The sequence below is a fragment of the Asparagus officinalis genome, chromosome 10 (assembly GCF_001876935.1).
Source record: "Asparagus officinalis chromosome 10, Aspof.V1, whole genome shotgun sequence".
Classification (NCBI taxonomy): Eukaryota; Viridiplantae; Streptophyta; class Magnoliopsida; order Asparagales; family Asparagaceae; genus Asparagus; species Asparagus officinalis.
This window is the reverse complement of record NC_033803.1, coordinates 14,024,763-14,042,389: the sequence shown is the minus strand read 5'-3', so window position 1 is coordinate 14,042,389 and position 17,627 is coordinate 14,024,763. Positions and strand designations below refer to the sequence as shown.

The 17,627-nt window shown below is 34.9% G+C and overlaps 1 protein-coding gene across 1 annotated transcript; it reads left to right on the top strand.

Moving 5' to 3' along the window:
- LOC109825900 (V-type proton ATPase subunit c1) lies at positions 4,072-17,621 on the top strand. The gene is made up of 3 exons (XM_020392814.1): positions 4,072-4,294; positions 4,367-4,652; positions 17,333-17,621. The coding sequence occupies exons 1-3, from the start codon at positions 4,219-4,221 to the stop codon at positions 17,463-17,465; spliced, it is 495 nt and encodes a 164-aa protein (XP_020248403.1). The 5' UTR covers positions 4,072-4,218; the 3' UTR covers positions 17,466-17,621.

The following is a 17,627-nucleotide window of genomic DNA, read 5'->3' as shown; positions in this document are numbered from 1 at the left end:
TGAACCCTATGGGGTGGGTTTAGTTGGCTCCATCTCGTCGAGATAGTCGATTTTCATATATAATTCATCAAATTTTGACTTACGGTTTGCACGTTATGACCTGTTCTTCGTGGCATGTTCTGGAGCCTGCCTGCATAAGTCAAGCTCGCCTATAGAGCTCGCCTGCATGATCCAGGCTCGCTTGAAGGATGAAGCTCACCTGTAAAGGCTGAAGCTAGCTTGCAAGGAACTCCGTCTGCCAGGATAGAGCTCGCCTAGCAGCATTGAAGCTCGCCTGAGTGAGATTCGCCAGCACAGCTCGCCTGCACAGCTTCGCCAGCACAGCTTCGCATGCACAGCCTCGCCTACACAGGCTCGCCTGCACATTGAACCAAGCTCGCCTGAAGGCCTAGCTCGCCTGACAGCTCAAAGCTCACCTATTTGGCTGACTCACCAACATGAAGGTTCGAGCTCGCCTGAAGACCAAGCTCGCCTGACAGCCTGTACATTGCCTGCGTGGACTAAGCTCGCCTAACAACTAGAAACCCACCAGCATTGTCAGCCACCCACTTAGAGTATGAGAATAGTCACATCAGTGGTTAAATCCCACAAATCAAGGGAGAAAACATGGCGCTCCTCACCTAGCAAGAATAGGGCGGATGACAGGACCCCCTAAGTGGTCACATCCCACAGCTAGGGCGGCTGGCTCCCTCACCCCTACTAGTGGTCATATCTCACAAATCAAGGGATGACCTATGCCATCTCTTGCCTATTTAAAGCCACTTTCAGCCAACGTGAAAAGGGGGGATTAGCTGATGCTTGCTTGGCTAGCTAATCTTCCAAAGGTTGAGCCTTGGCTCATTTGCTAAAGGCTCCCTCATTTGAAGAGACTCATCTGAACTCTCAGACTTGAGACTCTCAAGCTCTTTGCAGACTCTTGCGTAGTAGCTCTTTGCAGACTCGTCTAAACTCTCAGACTTGATGCTCTTAGGCTCTTTGTAAGTTCTTGCATGGTATCTCTCTCCAAGCAGTCAGCCAACCAGCACAAGCCTCCGTTTGGCCTCAGTTGATCGAACTCACCCAATCAAGCTTCTATTACGTACTGAAGCTCACCAGCAACATCGATCGAATCGTCCAAGGGAAGCAGACTCAGTGCGAGAACTGAGTGAGGCATCCTATTGCTACCAAAGTTCATACGTTAAACAAGGAGGACATTCTCTCTGCTTCTGTTGTAACTTTGATTCATTAGTTTGTAATAAGTTATTCTTATCAATACAAACGAGATCCCTGTTTTGGGAAATCAAAATTTACACCTACAGCCACATAAGTTGAGAAATGTTGAATGAACTTGCGCAAATACTAGCAAGCCCCCATGAAGCTTCTCACCTCCGTCACTGTCCTAGGTGTTGCCTTGGGGTTCATGGGTGGCGGGATCTGATGCGGTTTGACATTGGCGTCGTCGGATCTGGGCAGCGAGGCTGGTCCGGGAAGGGGCTGCAACGCGGGTGAAGGCTTGGGCGTCTCGAGCGAAGCTGAGACGGAGGATTGGCGGCGCGGGACTAAGCGGCGACGGCTTTTGGGCACTCGAGTGGGGTTCGAGGGTGGTGCTCTGAGGGAGGAGGGGTGTTGTCGGGGAAGATGGTGAAGGAGAAGCTCGGAGGTCGAGGAGAAGCAGGGCGCGGCGTCGCGGCGGTCAACGAGGTGGGTGAGTAGCGGCTCGGAGTTGGCAAGGGGATGAGAGGAGGGAGGTGAGGTGAGACGAGCTCAGAGCTTGGAAGGGATCTCGGCGAGGGGAAGGAGGAGGAAGCAGGTAGTGGCACGGGGCGCGGTCGAACAGAGGCGCAAGGCAGAGCCGGGAGATGCGGAGAGTGGGAGCTTGCTGTTAGGGAGAGGAGATGATGGAGTTTGGTGGCCGGCGGTTGATGGTGCGACTTGGAGGTGTTGAGCCAGTGGCGGTTGAGGCGGTGGTGGCTGGGTTGGTAGCTGATGAAGATGAAAGAGAGGAGAGAGAAGGAGAACGGGAGAGAGGGAGGTGGAGGTTCTCTTGGGAAGTGGAGGAGAAAGAGGGTGTACGAGAGGAGAGGGGTGAGTCAGTGAGGGATGGGCGGAAGTGATGCGGAGTGAGGGGGAGCAGGAATTTAGTTATTTAGGAGTGATTTTAGGGAGTGTGGGAGAGAGAAAATGAGAGAGAGAAAATGGTTCATAGATGAGAAGAAAACACAAGGAAAATACCCATTTAAAATAATATAAATAATAATAATAACAATAATGAATGACCAAACATTAATTAAAAAGTTTTTACCGTAACAACTAAATTTATAATTAGCAAAACCATTAAAATAAAAATAAATATAAATCGTATTTTAAAATCATAAAAATCTTAGAAAATTAGGGAAAATACAATTATTCGTCTTGAAAAATAATATTTAATATTTAAATACTTAGAAAATTTTATTTAAAGCAGTCTCAAAAATCACGGTCCTTACAAAAACACACCTATTAAGCGTCGATCCCCGCAAAGGAGGATACCGCCTATTCCCGAATGCCTCGCAGCAAACGAGGCCAAACCCTAGATTTATAATTGAACAAGTTATGAAACCTCACCTCCAAATGACAAAGTTGCGGCCTTTGTCCTCTCAGATACTTGGGCAACTGATTTGCCCTTGGGAACACGTGATCTCTTGATAGACATGGTGAAAAGAGGGATTTTAGCTGAAAATCTTGATGAAAAGCTAGGGTTTTGTGGCCGACAATCTAGAAAGCCTCCAAAGGAACCAAAATAGACTGCCCTAACTTCGGTTCCTGTCAAAGATCAGAAGAAAATAGGGTTTGGGCACCTTTAACAGGAGGAATGAGATCAAAACCGAGGAAAAGATTTGAAACCTTAGAACAACACTTACCTTTTCGGTCAAATTGGAGGAAAAGGAGAGAAGAGGGATTTAAATCTCTTTTATAAGTGTTTTCTATAGGTTTGAACTCAAAACGAGCGGTCGAATGAAGCCCAAAAGAACCGCATCGCGAATACTTAAAGATTCGAGCCCGAAAGTTTCCCTTCGAGTGAGACGGTCGATGCTGTCTCTCACATGCGAGACAACGTATACTGTCACGCACACACGAGACAACATATATAGTCTCGCATGAAAGAGTTCTTTTTTAGTGTGATTTTCGCTGCATCCTCAACTTATTTCCAGTACATCTACAATACTCTGATTAGTATAAGAGTATAAAATGCTTCTCCGTGCTACTCCTATGAGTATACGAGTATATACTGCTTCTCCGTGCTACTCCGATGAGTATACAAGTATAAACGGCCACATTATTTGCTATCTAAGCTTTCTTTTTTTATTTCTTATTATACAAATAAAATTTTGTAAAACAATAAGTGATAAGAAATTACTTTCTTTAAAAAATATATACTTTTTAAAATTTTCTATTTACTTTGGGCTAGCCAAACATGGGTGAACGAGTAACGTCAGATACCGGAGACCGGGCTTTGAAAAATTCCCCAAGAACCCAAAATATGGCACCAACAGGGGGGACATGTGATGTGTCCCCCTCCTATTACATAATGAGTGATGACCAGCTCATTATGCAATAGGAGGTGATGACCAGCTCATTATGCAATAGGAGAGACACACATCATCTATCTCCCGTGTTGGTTCCATATTTAGGGTCCCTATAGCAAAGCTCCTGTGTGTTTTTTCTAAAGAGTATGGGCTTTCACGATCATATCCCAACACAAAACAAATGTAACCCGCTAGTTCACTGGTGACCTTTACCTATCATTACCAGATCCAAAAGCTTCTATCCCCCGGCTCTTTAGGGCCTATTTGGATTTGTAGGGGGTGAAGGAAAATTAAGGGAAACTGAGAGAAGGGAAGGGAAGGGAAGGGAGTTCCCTTCCCTTTGATTACACTCCAATTTGGGGTAACAAATTTTATACTATTAGGGGGTGAACCAAGAGGAACTAGGATGAATTAACTTCACCTCCTAAGTGTTCCCAAATAAGATTAATAGAAGTGAATGGTTCCCCTAACTTCCCTTCACCCTTATTCCCCTCAATCCAAACAAGCCTTTAGTCTTTATCAGTAAACACGGCAGCAATTTACGCCACAGTCCAATCCCGACCTTCTTCATCCTCTCTACTCTCCAACATTAAACAAGGAAAGGAAAGAAAAAGAAAAGAAAACCTTTTAAAAAAATCTTTCCTCGGATCCGATCACCGTCGACCCCTCCAAGATGTCAACCTTTAGCGGTGACGAGACCGCTCCCTTCTTCGGTTTCCTCGGCGCCGCAGCCGCCCTCGTCTTCTCCTGTAATCTCACCGCCCTCTCTAATTCTCTTTCTAAAACCCTAGATCTGAGCTGATCCGATCTTTGAATCGCAGGCATGGGAGCAGCGTACGGAACCGCGAAGAGCGGCGTCGGAGTCGCGTCGATGGGGGTGATGAGGCCGGAGCTCGTGATGAAGTCGATCGTGCCCGTGGTCATGGCGGGAGTCCTTGGGATCTACGGTCTCATCATTGCCGTCATCATCAGTACTGGTATAAACCCTAAGGCGAAGTCGTACTATCTCTTTGATGGATACGCTCATCTCTCTTCGGGTCTTGCTTGTGGTCTCGCTGGGCTCTCTGCTGGCATGGCGATCGGGATCGTCGGGGATGCTGGAGTCAGGTATTGTTTCGATCTTATTATATTTGATTGTGAATTTTGTAGATCTTGATTGATTTTGATGCTGTTGAGGTTGGATCTGCTTGTAGTTAGCTAATGTAAGCTTGAGGGTGCGTGGATTGTGAATATATGTTCTTTTTTATGTTTATTTGTGGGTTTGGTTGTTTTGCGTGAATTGCCCGACACTGATACATATTTCTTTTTTTATTATATGTTTTGGATTATATTTGTGATCGCGCTTTGATGTCGGCCATGGTTTAGGTTCTGTATAAGTAGAATAAATGCAGTAAAGTTCATCAACATTTATAATGTTATATCAGAAATGGGTTGTTTCGATATTACACCCCCAATTCACAATGATTTTGATATTACTCCATCAAATCATTAATATTTTGATATTCCTCCCTCAAATCATCATGAGAGCTATTAGGGCCCCCAACATTTACAGTTTTGCCCATGTGGAGACAATGCATTCATATACAGCTATTGAGAAATTAAAAAACCAAAACTTTATCCCCTTTCCATAATCATCAAATCCTTATTCATCTATATCACTTGCTCTCTCTCTCTCTCTCTCTATATATATATATAGATATATATATTCCCAGAATATTTAGAGGTCTTATAGTTCTATTGAATCTTTTGAAGGTTCTATTCCAGAATCTAGTTCATGAAGAACTGTTGCAAAAAAGAATTATTCAGAAAGCCCAGCTCAAAGCCCGTCTCAAACCTTTTATAAATGTCTTGTCAATGAAGTAAGTCGGGATAATAATCCTGAGCCTTTTAATCTAATAGTAAAACGAGAAACAGAATGGACACCTAAAAGGATGTTAGAAACAGTTCTCTACTTAGAATAAGAGGATATTTCTCTCATGAATGATACTGAAAATATCAGAGCGAGATATTTAAATGACAATTATTATCTAACATTGTCATTAAAATCCAGATCTTGGATGAAAACATTAATAATACAAAAAGTAATGAAAATTACTCATTTCTGGGATCTGAGAATAAAAATATTCTCCCAAATTTCAGTAAGTGTATTATTAAAGAGGTTATTTTACCTCGGAAATGGGCTATAAACCCAAATCAAGAATTGCCTCTGGTTAAAGCCCAGAATTCTAAAGAAATATATTCCTTCAATTACTGGGATTATAAGCAGGCATTTTATAATATCTTTTTATATCAAAATCCCAAAAATAAGCATACTTGGATGATTAAACTTTGTCCAGAAGCTCTTAAAAAGGGCATTCCATCATGGTTTTATGATTGGTGGAAAATTTATGGTGCTAAATTGAATATCCTTCCAGAACCCATATCTAAATTATATTCTGGTTGGGTAGAATCTCATCCCATTATTTCTAAAATGGACGATAATCATATTATCGAAGTATTGTGTTGTTTACTTTTTCTCTGAAATAGAGATTCCATGGATTTGGACATGGACTTTTAAGTCAGACTGAGATGACTCACACTTGCTCATCCTTAAAAAGAATTATTACTGTAGATGGTGGAGTGTAATTATTATTGAAGAAAAAGTGAAACTTATTGAAGAAATTATAATGAGAAATAATATTGTTCTTGAAAAAACTATTTCTCAAGAAATTCAGAAGGTTAATCCAATGGTGCAGTTAGCCAAAATGATTAGACAGAAATATTCGCAAGTTTCTAAAGCAAAAATTTAGCAGAAATGTCTTGACCATATCAGAAGACAGTTTTTTGAAGCCTTTGACAATATGGAGACTCAATCTAGTAAAAGTCTTGACTCCTGTGGTGAAGATACTACTTTGCCTGATGCACAAGGAGAAGAAGAAGAACTGAAGAAGACATTTGGACAGCTGTCATGGGAGTTCTGAATCAGATTCCGACAACTGACCTTAAAGGTAAAGGAAAAAAAAGTTAAAGAAAAAGAAGAATTAAGATTTCTTTTATGAGTTGAGCCTCAGAGAGCCACTCATTACATTCCTACTTTCTTAAAGAAGTTTTTTCAAAAGACAAGCTTTTATAAAGCTACTTTTGAAAAGAAGATGCCCTGCTAGGTGTCTTTTACTTTGTGTGTACTTTATTCTCTTCCAGTCTATATAAGGAGAGAAGATATATGTTGTAAGGTGTGCGTTTTCAGTCTAAGTTTTTATTTCAAAGTTAGTGTGGATTTACAGTGTGCGGAGTTCTCTTGTAAGATATTTTATAAATAAAGATTATGGAGGAAGAAATTATCTTAAGAGTGGGCAGCCGAACTTTGTAAGCTCTTAAAAAGGGCATTCCATCATGGTTTTATGATTGGTGGAAATTTTATAGTGCTGAATTGAATATCCTTTCAGAACCCATATCTAAATTATATTCTGGTTAGGTAGAATCTTATCCTATTATTTCTAAAATGGACGAAGATATAGCTAGAGTAATTTCTTCCTCCACAATCTTTATTTATAAAATATCTTACAAGAGAACTCTGCACACTGCAAATCCACACTGACTTTGAAATAAAAACTTAGACTGAAAACGCACACCTTACAACATATATCTTCTCTCCTTATATAGACTGGAAGAGAATAAAGTACATACATAAAGTTAAAGACACCTAGCAGAGCATCTTCTTTTCAAAAGTAGCTTTATAAAAGCTTGTCTTTTGAAAAAACTTCTTTAAGAAAGTAGGAATGTAATGAGTGGCTCCCCGGGGCTCAACTCATAAAAGGAATCTTAGTTCTTTTTCTTTAACTTTCTTTTCCTTTACCTTTAAGATCAGTTGTTGGAATCTGATTCAGAACTCCCATGACAGTTGTCCAAATGTCTTCTTCTTCTTCTCCTTGTGCATCAGGCAAAGTAGTATCTTCGCCGCAGGAGTCAAGACTTTTACTAGATTGAGTCTTCATATTGTCAAAGGCTTCAAAAAACTGTCTTTTGATATGATCAAGACATTTTTGCTGAATTTCTGCTTTAGAAACTTGTGGATATTTCTGTCTAATCATTTTGGCTAACTGCACCATTGGATTAACCTTCTGAATTTCTTGAGAAATAGTTTTTTTGAGAACATTATTATTTCTCATTATAATTTCTTCAATAAGTTTCATTTTTTTCAATAATAATTACACTTCACCATCTACAGTAATAATTTTTTTTAAGGATGGGCAAGTATGAGTCATCCCAGTCTTACTCAAAAGTCCATGTCCAAATCCATGGAATCTCTATTTCAGAGAAAAAGTAAACAACACAATACTTCGATAACAAAAGTCCATGTCCAAATCCATGGAATCTCTATTTCAGAGAAAAAGTAAACAACACAATACTTCGATAATATGATTATCGTCCATTTTAGAAATAATCTCTATTTCAGAGAAAAAGTAAACAACACAATACTTCGATAATATGATTATCGTCCATTTTAGAAATAATAGGATGAGATTCTACCCAACCAGAATATAATTTAGATATGAGTTCTGGAAGGATATTCAATTCAGCACCATAAATTTTTCACCAATCATAAAACCATGATGGAATGCTCTTTTTAAGAGCTTCTGGACAAAGTTTAATCATCCAAGTATGTTTGTTTTTGGGATTTTGATATAAAAAGATATTATAAAATGTCTGCTTATAATCCCAGTAATTGAAGGAATATATTTCTTTAGAATTCTGGGCTTTATCCAGAGGCAATTCTTGATTTGGGTTTATAGCCCATTTCCGAGGTAAAATAACCTCTTTAATAATACACTTACTGAAATTTGGGAGAATATTTTTATTCTCAGATCCCAGAAATGAGTAATTTTCATTACTTTTTGTATTATTAATGTTTTCATCCAAGATCTGGATTTTAATGACAATGTTAGATAATAATTGTCATTTAAATATCTCGCTCTGATATTTTCAGTATCATTCATGAGAGAAATATCCTCTTATTCTAAGTAGAGAACTGTTTCTAACATCCTTTTAGGTGTCCATTCTGTTTCTCGTTTTTCTATTAGATTAAAAGGCTCAGGATTATTATCCTGACTTACTTCATTGACAAGACCTTTATAAAAGGCTTGAGATGGGCTTTGAGCTGGACTTTCTGAATAATTTTTTTTTGCAACAGTTCTTCATGAACTAGATTCAGGAATAGAACATTTAAAAGGTTCAATAGGACTATAAGCCCTCTGAATATTCTAGGAATTATTTCCCCTGCCTCTCCCCCCTCCCTAAAGAGATTATACCGTTTCATGGGCACCCTATAAAAATTCACGGGTAAGAAAATCAGGTAAGAAGTTATTACTTTCTTTAATAAATTCAATTTTAAACTCGTACATAGCGAGTTTAGCCTGCCATCTAGCAAAAATTTGTTTAGAAACAAGATTTTTAATATCTTTTTCTATAACGTTTTTAGCAGAACTACAATCAATTCGTTGTAAAAATTCTTGATTGAGAATATCATCTCTGAATTTAGGGAGGCATTTAATAGTAGAAAGCATTCTTTCTTAATAGTTGAATAATTAAATTGGGCATTATCCCATTTACTATAAGTAAATCTAACAAGCTGCTCTTTATTAGTAGCACGATCAATTTGTTTAATAATTCCTCCATAACCTATATTAGAGGCATCAGTTTTAACTATTTTAAACCAATCAATATTTGTTAAATGAGTACAAGGTAAATATTTAACATTAGTTTTAATTCTTTTAACAGCTTCAGTATGCTGATTTGTCCAATGTTTTGCATTCTTTTTTAATCTACTATATAAAATAGCAGTGTCTTGGGCCAGATTTTTATAATAATTTGCAATATAGTTTAAAGAGCCTAAAAATCTTTGTAATTGTTTTGTATCAATTCTGATATCAGGAAATTTAGAGGCAAATTCGATGCTTCTATCAATTGGAACTATAGTTCCTTTATAAATATTATGACCTAGAAATCTGACTTGAGTCTGAAATAATTTCATCTTAGGAGCAGATACTGCTAAGCCATTTCTTATCGCTAAATTTCTAAAAACTTCTAAATGTTTAACATGTTGGTCAAAGTTTTGAGAAAAATTAGTATATCATCTATATATGATAAGATGAAATCAGTATAAGGAATGAATATCTCATTCATAATATTCTGAAATTCAGAAGGGACATTTTTTAACCCAAAAGGCATAACATTTCATTCATAATGTTCGAATGGAACAACAAATGCAGTTTTATATTTGTCCTTTTCGTTAATTTGTATTTGCCAATATCCTGATTTTAAATCAAATTTAGAAAATACTTTTGCATTATTAATGCGATTCAATAAATCCCTTTTATTTGGAATAGGATATCTTATCCATTTGAGAATTGAATTAAGGGGTTTATAATTTATGACAAGACAAGGTACTCCACTTTCTTGTTCTGCAGCATTATTAACATAAAATCCTGTACAGTTCCAAGGACAATATGATTTCCTTATTAAGTTTTCTCTATAAGAGAATTTATCTCATTCTTACATAACTTAAGATATCCATTATTCTCTGGCAAGACCTAGATTTAGTAGGAATATCATTTTCATTAAAACCATCTATATATGGTAAGGAAACAATATGTTTCTTTCTTTCCCAAAAAGCATTGGGTATATTACTACATATCGTAATTTTAAATTTATTTTCTATTTGAGTTATTAATTCTTGTTTCATTTTAATTTGTTCTTCTATTTGAACAAACAAAACTTCTTCTTTAAGAAAATTAATTTGATTTTCTTTAAGAATTACTTTTCTTACTTCGTTTAATAAACGAGTTTGAGGATCAGATATAAATTCAAACATAATTTCATTATTTTTATAAGTAGCTTTAATACCTTGAGTATCAACTTAGTTAATAGGCATTATTTGATGTAAAAAAGGAGTCCCTACTCCCTAGTATAACATCTTGGGATAATTTTTTTACTAAAACACAAGGAATAGGAATACAAATTTCCTGGACACATCTGTGCATTTGGTAATTTATACTTAACATCTAGTTTATTCCTGTTAGCACTACTAAGTGTTTGGGTAGTGATTTCAAAAAATTTTGAAGGTACAATTCCTTCATTAATACAATTTAAGTCTACACCACTATCAACCAGGGTTATAAGATTTGGTATAAACATTTGCTCAGATATGACTAGAGTAATTTTTGTGTATCATTTTTGAGAGATAACTTGTTTAAGGATTTGTAAAAAATCTGAACTTTCGATATCTTTTTCTTTATCAGAATTATCTTCTAATAGGACAAGAGATTTTTTATTTTCTTTTTGTTCATTAATTTTATTAAGAATATATATACTTTCTTGTTTTAAATTTTTAACCTCTTTTTTAAGGTCTTGAATTTCTTTATTTAGATTAGATAAAGAAAGAGGTTTAGATGTTGAGGTCTGACTTTTTTGTCTTTTTAAAACTTCAGACATAGAATAAACATTATCAATATTAGGTTTATCTATTTTCTCTTTTATTTTTAAGAGAGAATCTATGAGGTCTTTCTTTATGTTAGGAGATATGTCTTTTGAAATAATCTTAGTTATAAGATCATGATTTGAAGAAATCATATTAATGGATAAACCATTCATCTGAACTATTGCCTTCCAATAGTCAGCATTAGATTCACAACTATTAGCTGTGCATACACAAGGTGTTTCTTCGTCAGATTCTGACTCAGAGTAGGATGATTCATCCTTTTCAGATTCACTATTAATCATTATCTTATATAAAGTCTTTTTAAGACCTTCATCTTCTAAGGCATCAATTTACTTTTTCGTATAACATTTATTAGCATAATGCCCTATTTTACCACATTTATAACAGTGGATTTCTTTTTTATCTTTCTTTGATTTAAAAGGTTTTTTATATTTATCCCTTTTTTCTTTATTCTCTTTTTTTTTAAAAATCTTTTTCTTAAAAGAAGAATGTTTTTTTATTAAAAGTTTTTATTTGTTCCTTTTCAACTTTATAAGTTTGATCAAAAACGAATTGTTCACAAAATTCATCTAGTTCTTTCCTTTTAGTAAGTCTTTGAGACTTTAATTGATTTTTTAATTTTAAATCGTCGCATAGATCTAACCCTTCCTTGATACAGGCATTTATTAAGTACCCATAAGGAAGATTTTCATAAGGGATATAACCCCCTTGTTCATCTCTTATTTTATTTATGACTCTCTCAACAAAAAGGGTTGGTAATTCATCTATAAATTTAGATTTTCAATGTGAGCTATTAGCATTATCAAGCATCATAACTCTACTTAAATAAATATCTTTATATCATCTAAAATGGGTTAAAGGACATCTGAAATTTTGTAATAATATCCTTATTCGCTCACCATTATCTAAAATATAATCCAGAAAAATGATGTGTTATAGCTAACATTAAAGTGTAAATAGCATCTTCTTGTGCTACTCCATTTACAATTTTACTTGAATTTAGAATTTCATTTCTGGCGTCAGAGGATAAATAATTATCCCACCATCCTTTAAGGATACTAGTAAAATCACATGTAATATAGGAAGCAATCATTTTATCGATATTACCGTTTTGCCTACATACAGTAGAATACATGAGCATACGATGCATAGTTGAATATATCTGAGTATCTGAAGACTCATCTATATTCCATTCATAAATATTTCTACCATTATAATCAGCTTGAAGATATGTATCATTTTCTTCGAATAAGACATCTATGGGAGTAGGTCTTTTATAATAATATCTTTCTATCATTTTTGAAGGATTTTTTATTTTGTTTATTAATGAGAATTGATTTTCTAAAGTTAATAATTCATTTTGATTTAATTCATCTTCAGATGAAATATCGTGAAGGTTATTTATCTCATCTTCTGAAGAGCTTTTTTCAGTAGGAATAATTGATGAGTGGATGATAAAGTATTTAATTTTGAATTATTAAATTTTTTTGCTAATTTTTCTATAATGTCAGAAGTTACTTCATCTCCTCTTTTAAACCCTGAAATATCTATAGGTGGTTTAATAGTTGCTTTTTCACTATTAGTGATAGCTTTACTTCTTTCAACTATCTTAAGAGAAGGTAGTATTTCATTAAACTTATTTATTAGTTTTTCTAAAACATCCTCAATTCTTATTAATTGTTTTCCTATAACTTGAAGATATAAGTTAGTATAATTATGTTGCTTAATTATTTTATTTAACTCTTTTAGAGTTTCATCATTTGATTCATTTTGCTTTACAAAAGCATTCGTTTCTAAAACACTTGAATGAATATCAGATATTTTCAAAGCATCTGTTGGAGGATATATGGATCTTATATTCATACCAGTGGCAAATTTCCACTGTTTATAATGTTCCTCTATAACACTAATTTGATTTTCTTGATTTTGTATATAATATTTAAGAAACCAAGCAATTAAAAATTCTATTTTTTTTTATCTATTTGTAAATCTTTATAATATTTATCTTTAAATTCTAGTTGTTCTTTTTTAGAAAAGCTTTTGAAGAACCATTTTCTAATTTCTTGATGTTTTTCTTCTTGAAATTCCTTATTAAGAAAATTTTCTTATTTCTTTATTTTCTATAATATTCATATTAACCAGGCATTCTAGAACTCATTTCAGAGCTTGTAGGAGAACTTTTCTCCTTTTCTTTGTATAAAGCGTGAGGAATATGATTCTCAGAAATATTTATGCCTTTAATATCATTGGTTCTGTAATAACCTGATCTAGAAATTGATCTTCTAGAAGTACTAGTAACGTCAGATAGACGAATAGTTCGAGAAGGATTAAAAATAATTTCAACTTCTCCATCAACTGTTTGAGTTATTTAATCAATCTCTTGATTGATTATTGGCTGTGGTTGAACAACGTTAGGTATAACCCAATTGTCTGAGAAATTTATTTCACCCATTTAATTTGCCTATTAACAACAATATTAGATGATAAAACATTTGTTTCAACCAGTACTGTTTTTCCTATTTTAGAATGAATTTTAGCTTTCGGAGCTAAAGAAGTCAATGTTTTATAATGAATTCTATATATTATGGCTATAGTCTCAGATCCTGAGATAAAATTATAACCATGAGTTTATATATATATATATATAGTGTTTTTGGGTTTGAAATTATTTTGGTTCAAGCAATAGTTAATGTTTTGGGAAAATAGGGGAGGGGTATAACGTTCCTTCCCCCATAAATGTTGAAAGAAATAGAATATTCCTTCCTTGTTATAGCCCCACCTAACTAGAGGGGCCTATTTCAACTAACTTATGTGATTTGGCGAACCTAATAGCTATTATGATGATTTGAGGGAGTAATATCGAAATAACCCTTCAGAATTATTTCTAGTCGACGCCTTACTTTTGTAAGCCAATCTAAAGCTATTATGGAGTAAATTAGCTATTGCATTGTGAGTTTTGGCAAGTGCAAGGATGAACTGAGTGTTGTGCAGATAACGAAAAGAAGTTTGGATATTTTCTCATATGTTTTCTCCTGGCAGATGGTTTAGTTATGTCCTTGTTCAAATGCTCCTTGAGGAGATTTTTAGGCTCTTATTACTATTCTATGATCTTCTTTAGCATTGGATAATTGAGCTTGTAAAGATCAGATCCAGGTTTCAAATGTTGGTATTGGGTCTACGACCATGGTTTCACTTTTTCCTTGTTGGTATCAAATTTTGAAACTTAAGTGAGTTCAGCAAGTTTTGATTGGAAGTATTGTTAAATAGAGAAAATTAGTTTAATAGAAGATCCAGTCAATTTCTTTTAAAAAATTATTTAACATAACATTGTGTAATAAAAATTTGTAACTTTAAATCTAATCTCCTTGTAAATTTGTTACAAGCTCATATGAACTTATATAAGTTGCTATTATGCAATATCGCCTTTATTGTTCGAGTCTGTTTGGATTGTGGTGTCATACTTAATGTCTGATACTAGTCAGATGAAAAACACCTGTACACTTCATTTAGGTTGTCGTATCTGTGTCCAACACTTCCCGTATCCGTGTCTATGTCGAACACTCTTTGGACACTTTTGGACACTTCTTAACATTTATAAACATTTATTCAGACATGTACTGAACATATGACACATGTTTTATTTAAAAAAATTCGTGATGCATTTCTTGAACGTATATCATACACTTAATCTCAACTTTATGTAACTCATTGGACTCAAGTCAGGTTTGTTTTAGCACATGCCTAGCTCATAAATATGAATTTAAATGGTTGTTTGGGTATCTAGTTCAAAAATTAGCGGGTATTCAATTTACAATCCACTCAATGAAAGAACCATAAAAATGGTAAAATGATTTTAGCTTTCATAAAATGTGAAAAATAATATCGATCTCAAATAAATTATTAATTTTAATATGTATGTGTATAACAGTGTCCCTGTATCCTAACTTTTGCAATTTTCCCGTGTCCCGTATCTGCACCGTGTCTGGCTCTACACCTGCACTCATCATATCTGTGCGGCATAGGTATTGATTGATACTTTAAACTAGAACTATATGTACTTAATGACTTCCATTCAGCCGCATGAGGGGATCCACCAAAGGAATTGAGATAGAATATTATCTAAAAATGTAGGAATTTATCTGAAGCTGAAGAAATGTAGTAAAAGGAACCGAGAGGCTAGTGTGGACCTTGTGCACGTTTTCCTCTAGCACCGTACTTAAATATAAAATAGCTGTTTGGTTCACATAAAATTGTAACTGCAGCTACCGTTGCAGCACTGTAGGCTTTTTGGCTCTGCAATTTCAGAAATAAGTCATTTTTGCAAAAGCATTTGCAATTAATTTAGTTCCTGTTTTTGCAAAAGGAGTACAATTGGTACAATTCTAGTTGAACAAATAGTTGCAATTACATTACAACCTTCTTAAAAACAATTAAAAATAAAAATAAAAAATATAAAAATAAAAAAGTTGCAATTACAACTGTCTTTCACAAGTTACAGTTACAATTTCCATTTGCTTTGTACCAAACAACTTTGAAGTACAATATTTTTTATAGGTCCTAAAAGGAAGACGGATGGTGGAATGAATAGTCATCTTTGTTATCATTGCTATCTTGATCCCTGAGAGTTGTAAGATTCCTGAGAATGGATTTCAAATCTATATACTTTATATCAAAAATCCATCTATTACAGGGATAAGCTAAACAAACATGACATAAGTTGGCGTATGTATTATCGAGTTCGAGATAATTGATTATTTTCTACCTTGTTTAATGAACTTATGCCATGAATAAAGGATTTCAAATCAACCTTAGATATGTGTTGTGTCAAGTGTATGGGAGTAAAAAACGAGCTAATGATGTAATACTTCAATTAATTACATTTTCAAGGCTTTTCCGATTAGATTTAGTATCTTTGTATTTTTCCATAGTCATTTTTCTTACCTTGAGATGTTAATATGCTTCCAAAGAATCAAAACTCTTGCAGGTATATCACTTTGACATAGACTTGTCTGTCATGATATTTAGTGTAAATATTCATGTTGACATGGTCCAAGAAGAGGGTCTGCAGATAGTTTTTGCAGCTGTAATTGATAGTATGCAACGGAAATAAATAACACATTATATGCTCAATTTAGCTGGGAAATATCTTGGCATGCACAGGCTAGCATAAAACAGGGTTTCTAGGTTGCTCAGTTTTTCTGCAAAGAGATTCCGACAGGGTTAGATTTAATCACATGGGATTCGATGGGGGTTTATAACTTAATAATAATATTTGTACAAGTTATTAGTTCAGATGTCATAAACAATAGCAAGTAGCTAGAATTTGATCATGTACATTCGAGGTCAATACAATTTTGATTTATTTTCATTACATATCAAAGCACTTCTAGTTCATTTGAGAAACTCTGGAGATGATCATTAGAGAATTGGATTTAACCTTCTTTTTGGCTGAGGAAAAAGCTGGAAGTGTGACTACAGATTAGATGTTCAAAATATCCAATAAACATTCACCATGAAGAATGAACCAACTTTAAATCTAGAATACTTGTGTGGAGTATGAGTTCTTTTGCCACGGAAGTATAAGCAATTGTGCAGGACTCCTTCGATTATTTATTAAGCAGAAAACGGAGGTTAAAGGTATAGGTTCAACAATTAAATAGCAACAGAACTGTTAATTTTTCTTGTAATTATTAATTTTATCCATTTCATGTGCCAGAGCTGTTGCTGAATGTTCTGCATTGCACCACTTGCTCTTGAAACACAGCTCTTGCTTTAGATTTTAGTCAATCTTATGCCATTTATACATACTCATGTAGGTTGTCTTCTGGTTTCTCTGTCTAATCTAGTTGAGAAATGTGCTGCTGAAAGTCCTCTGATCTAAATCTCTTTTTTATCTTTATATACGATCCATTCATGCCCACCCATCTCTTTTGTGCAATGATACGCTTTCTTAGATTTTGGCTGCTACATGATTTTTTGCATGTTTGAGCTCTGACAGCTGACTATTGGTATATAATATCCGATTTTGATTTTCCAGGTCCTTTACTTAAATCACTCTCACTAGAACACCACTCTCACTTGAGCACACTTTACCGTAGAACAGTGGTTTCTTTAAAATGCTGTCTACGTTTTAAGTACTGCAACAACTGTAAACCATGTTTTCTAGATCTCTTACTGAATGTAGACTTGTTTTCTTGTGTTTCACTGTTCTCATGGGATTCATGATGGTTGGAAAGCCTTTGGGTACGAAGTTTGTTTTGTTTCATTTTCCGCATCCTTTGCTGAGATTTCTTACTATCTATTTTTGCAGAGCCAACGCTCAACAGCCAAAACTTTTTGTCGGAATGATCCTCATCCTCATCTTTGCTGAAGCTTTAGCTCTCTATGGCCTTATTGTTGGTATCATCCTCTCCTCTCGTGCTGGCCAATCAAGAGCAGACTAGGTCGGACTTGCAAAAGAAGAGGAGAGATGGTCAATAAACCAGTGATTGATTGGTTACTTCCATCTCTCTGACCCGGTTTATTCCTAGGTAATCAATTCTTAGTAACTGTAATTTTTTTTTTAAGAATTGTTTTTGGCAGACTGGCTATTTTTGTGTAGCATT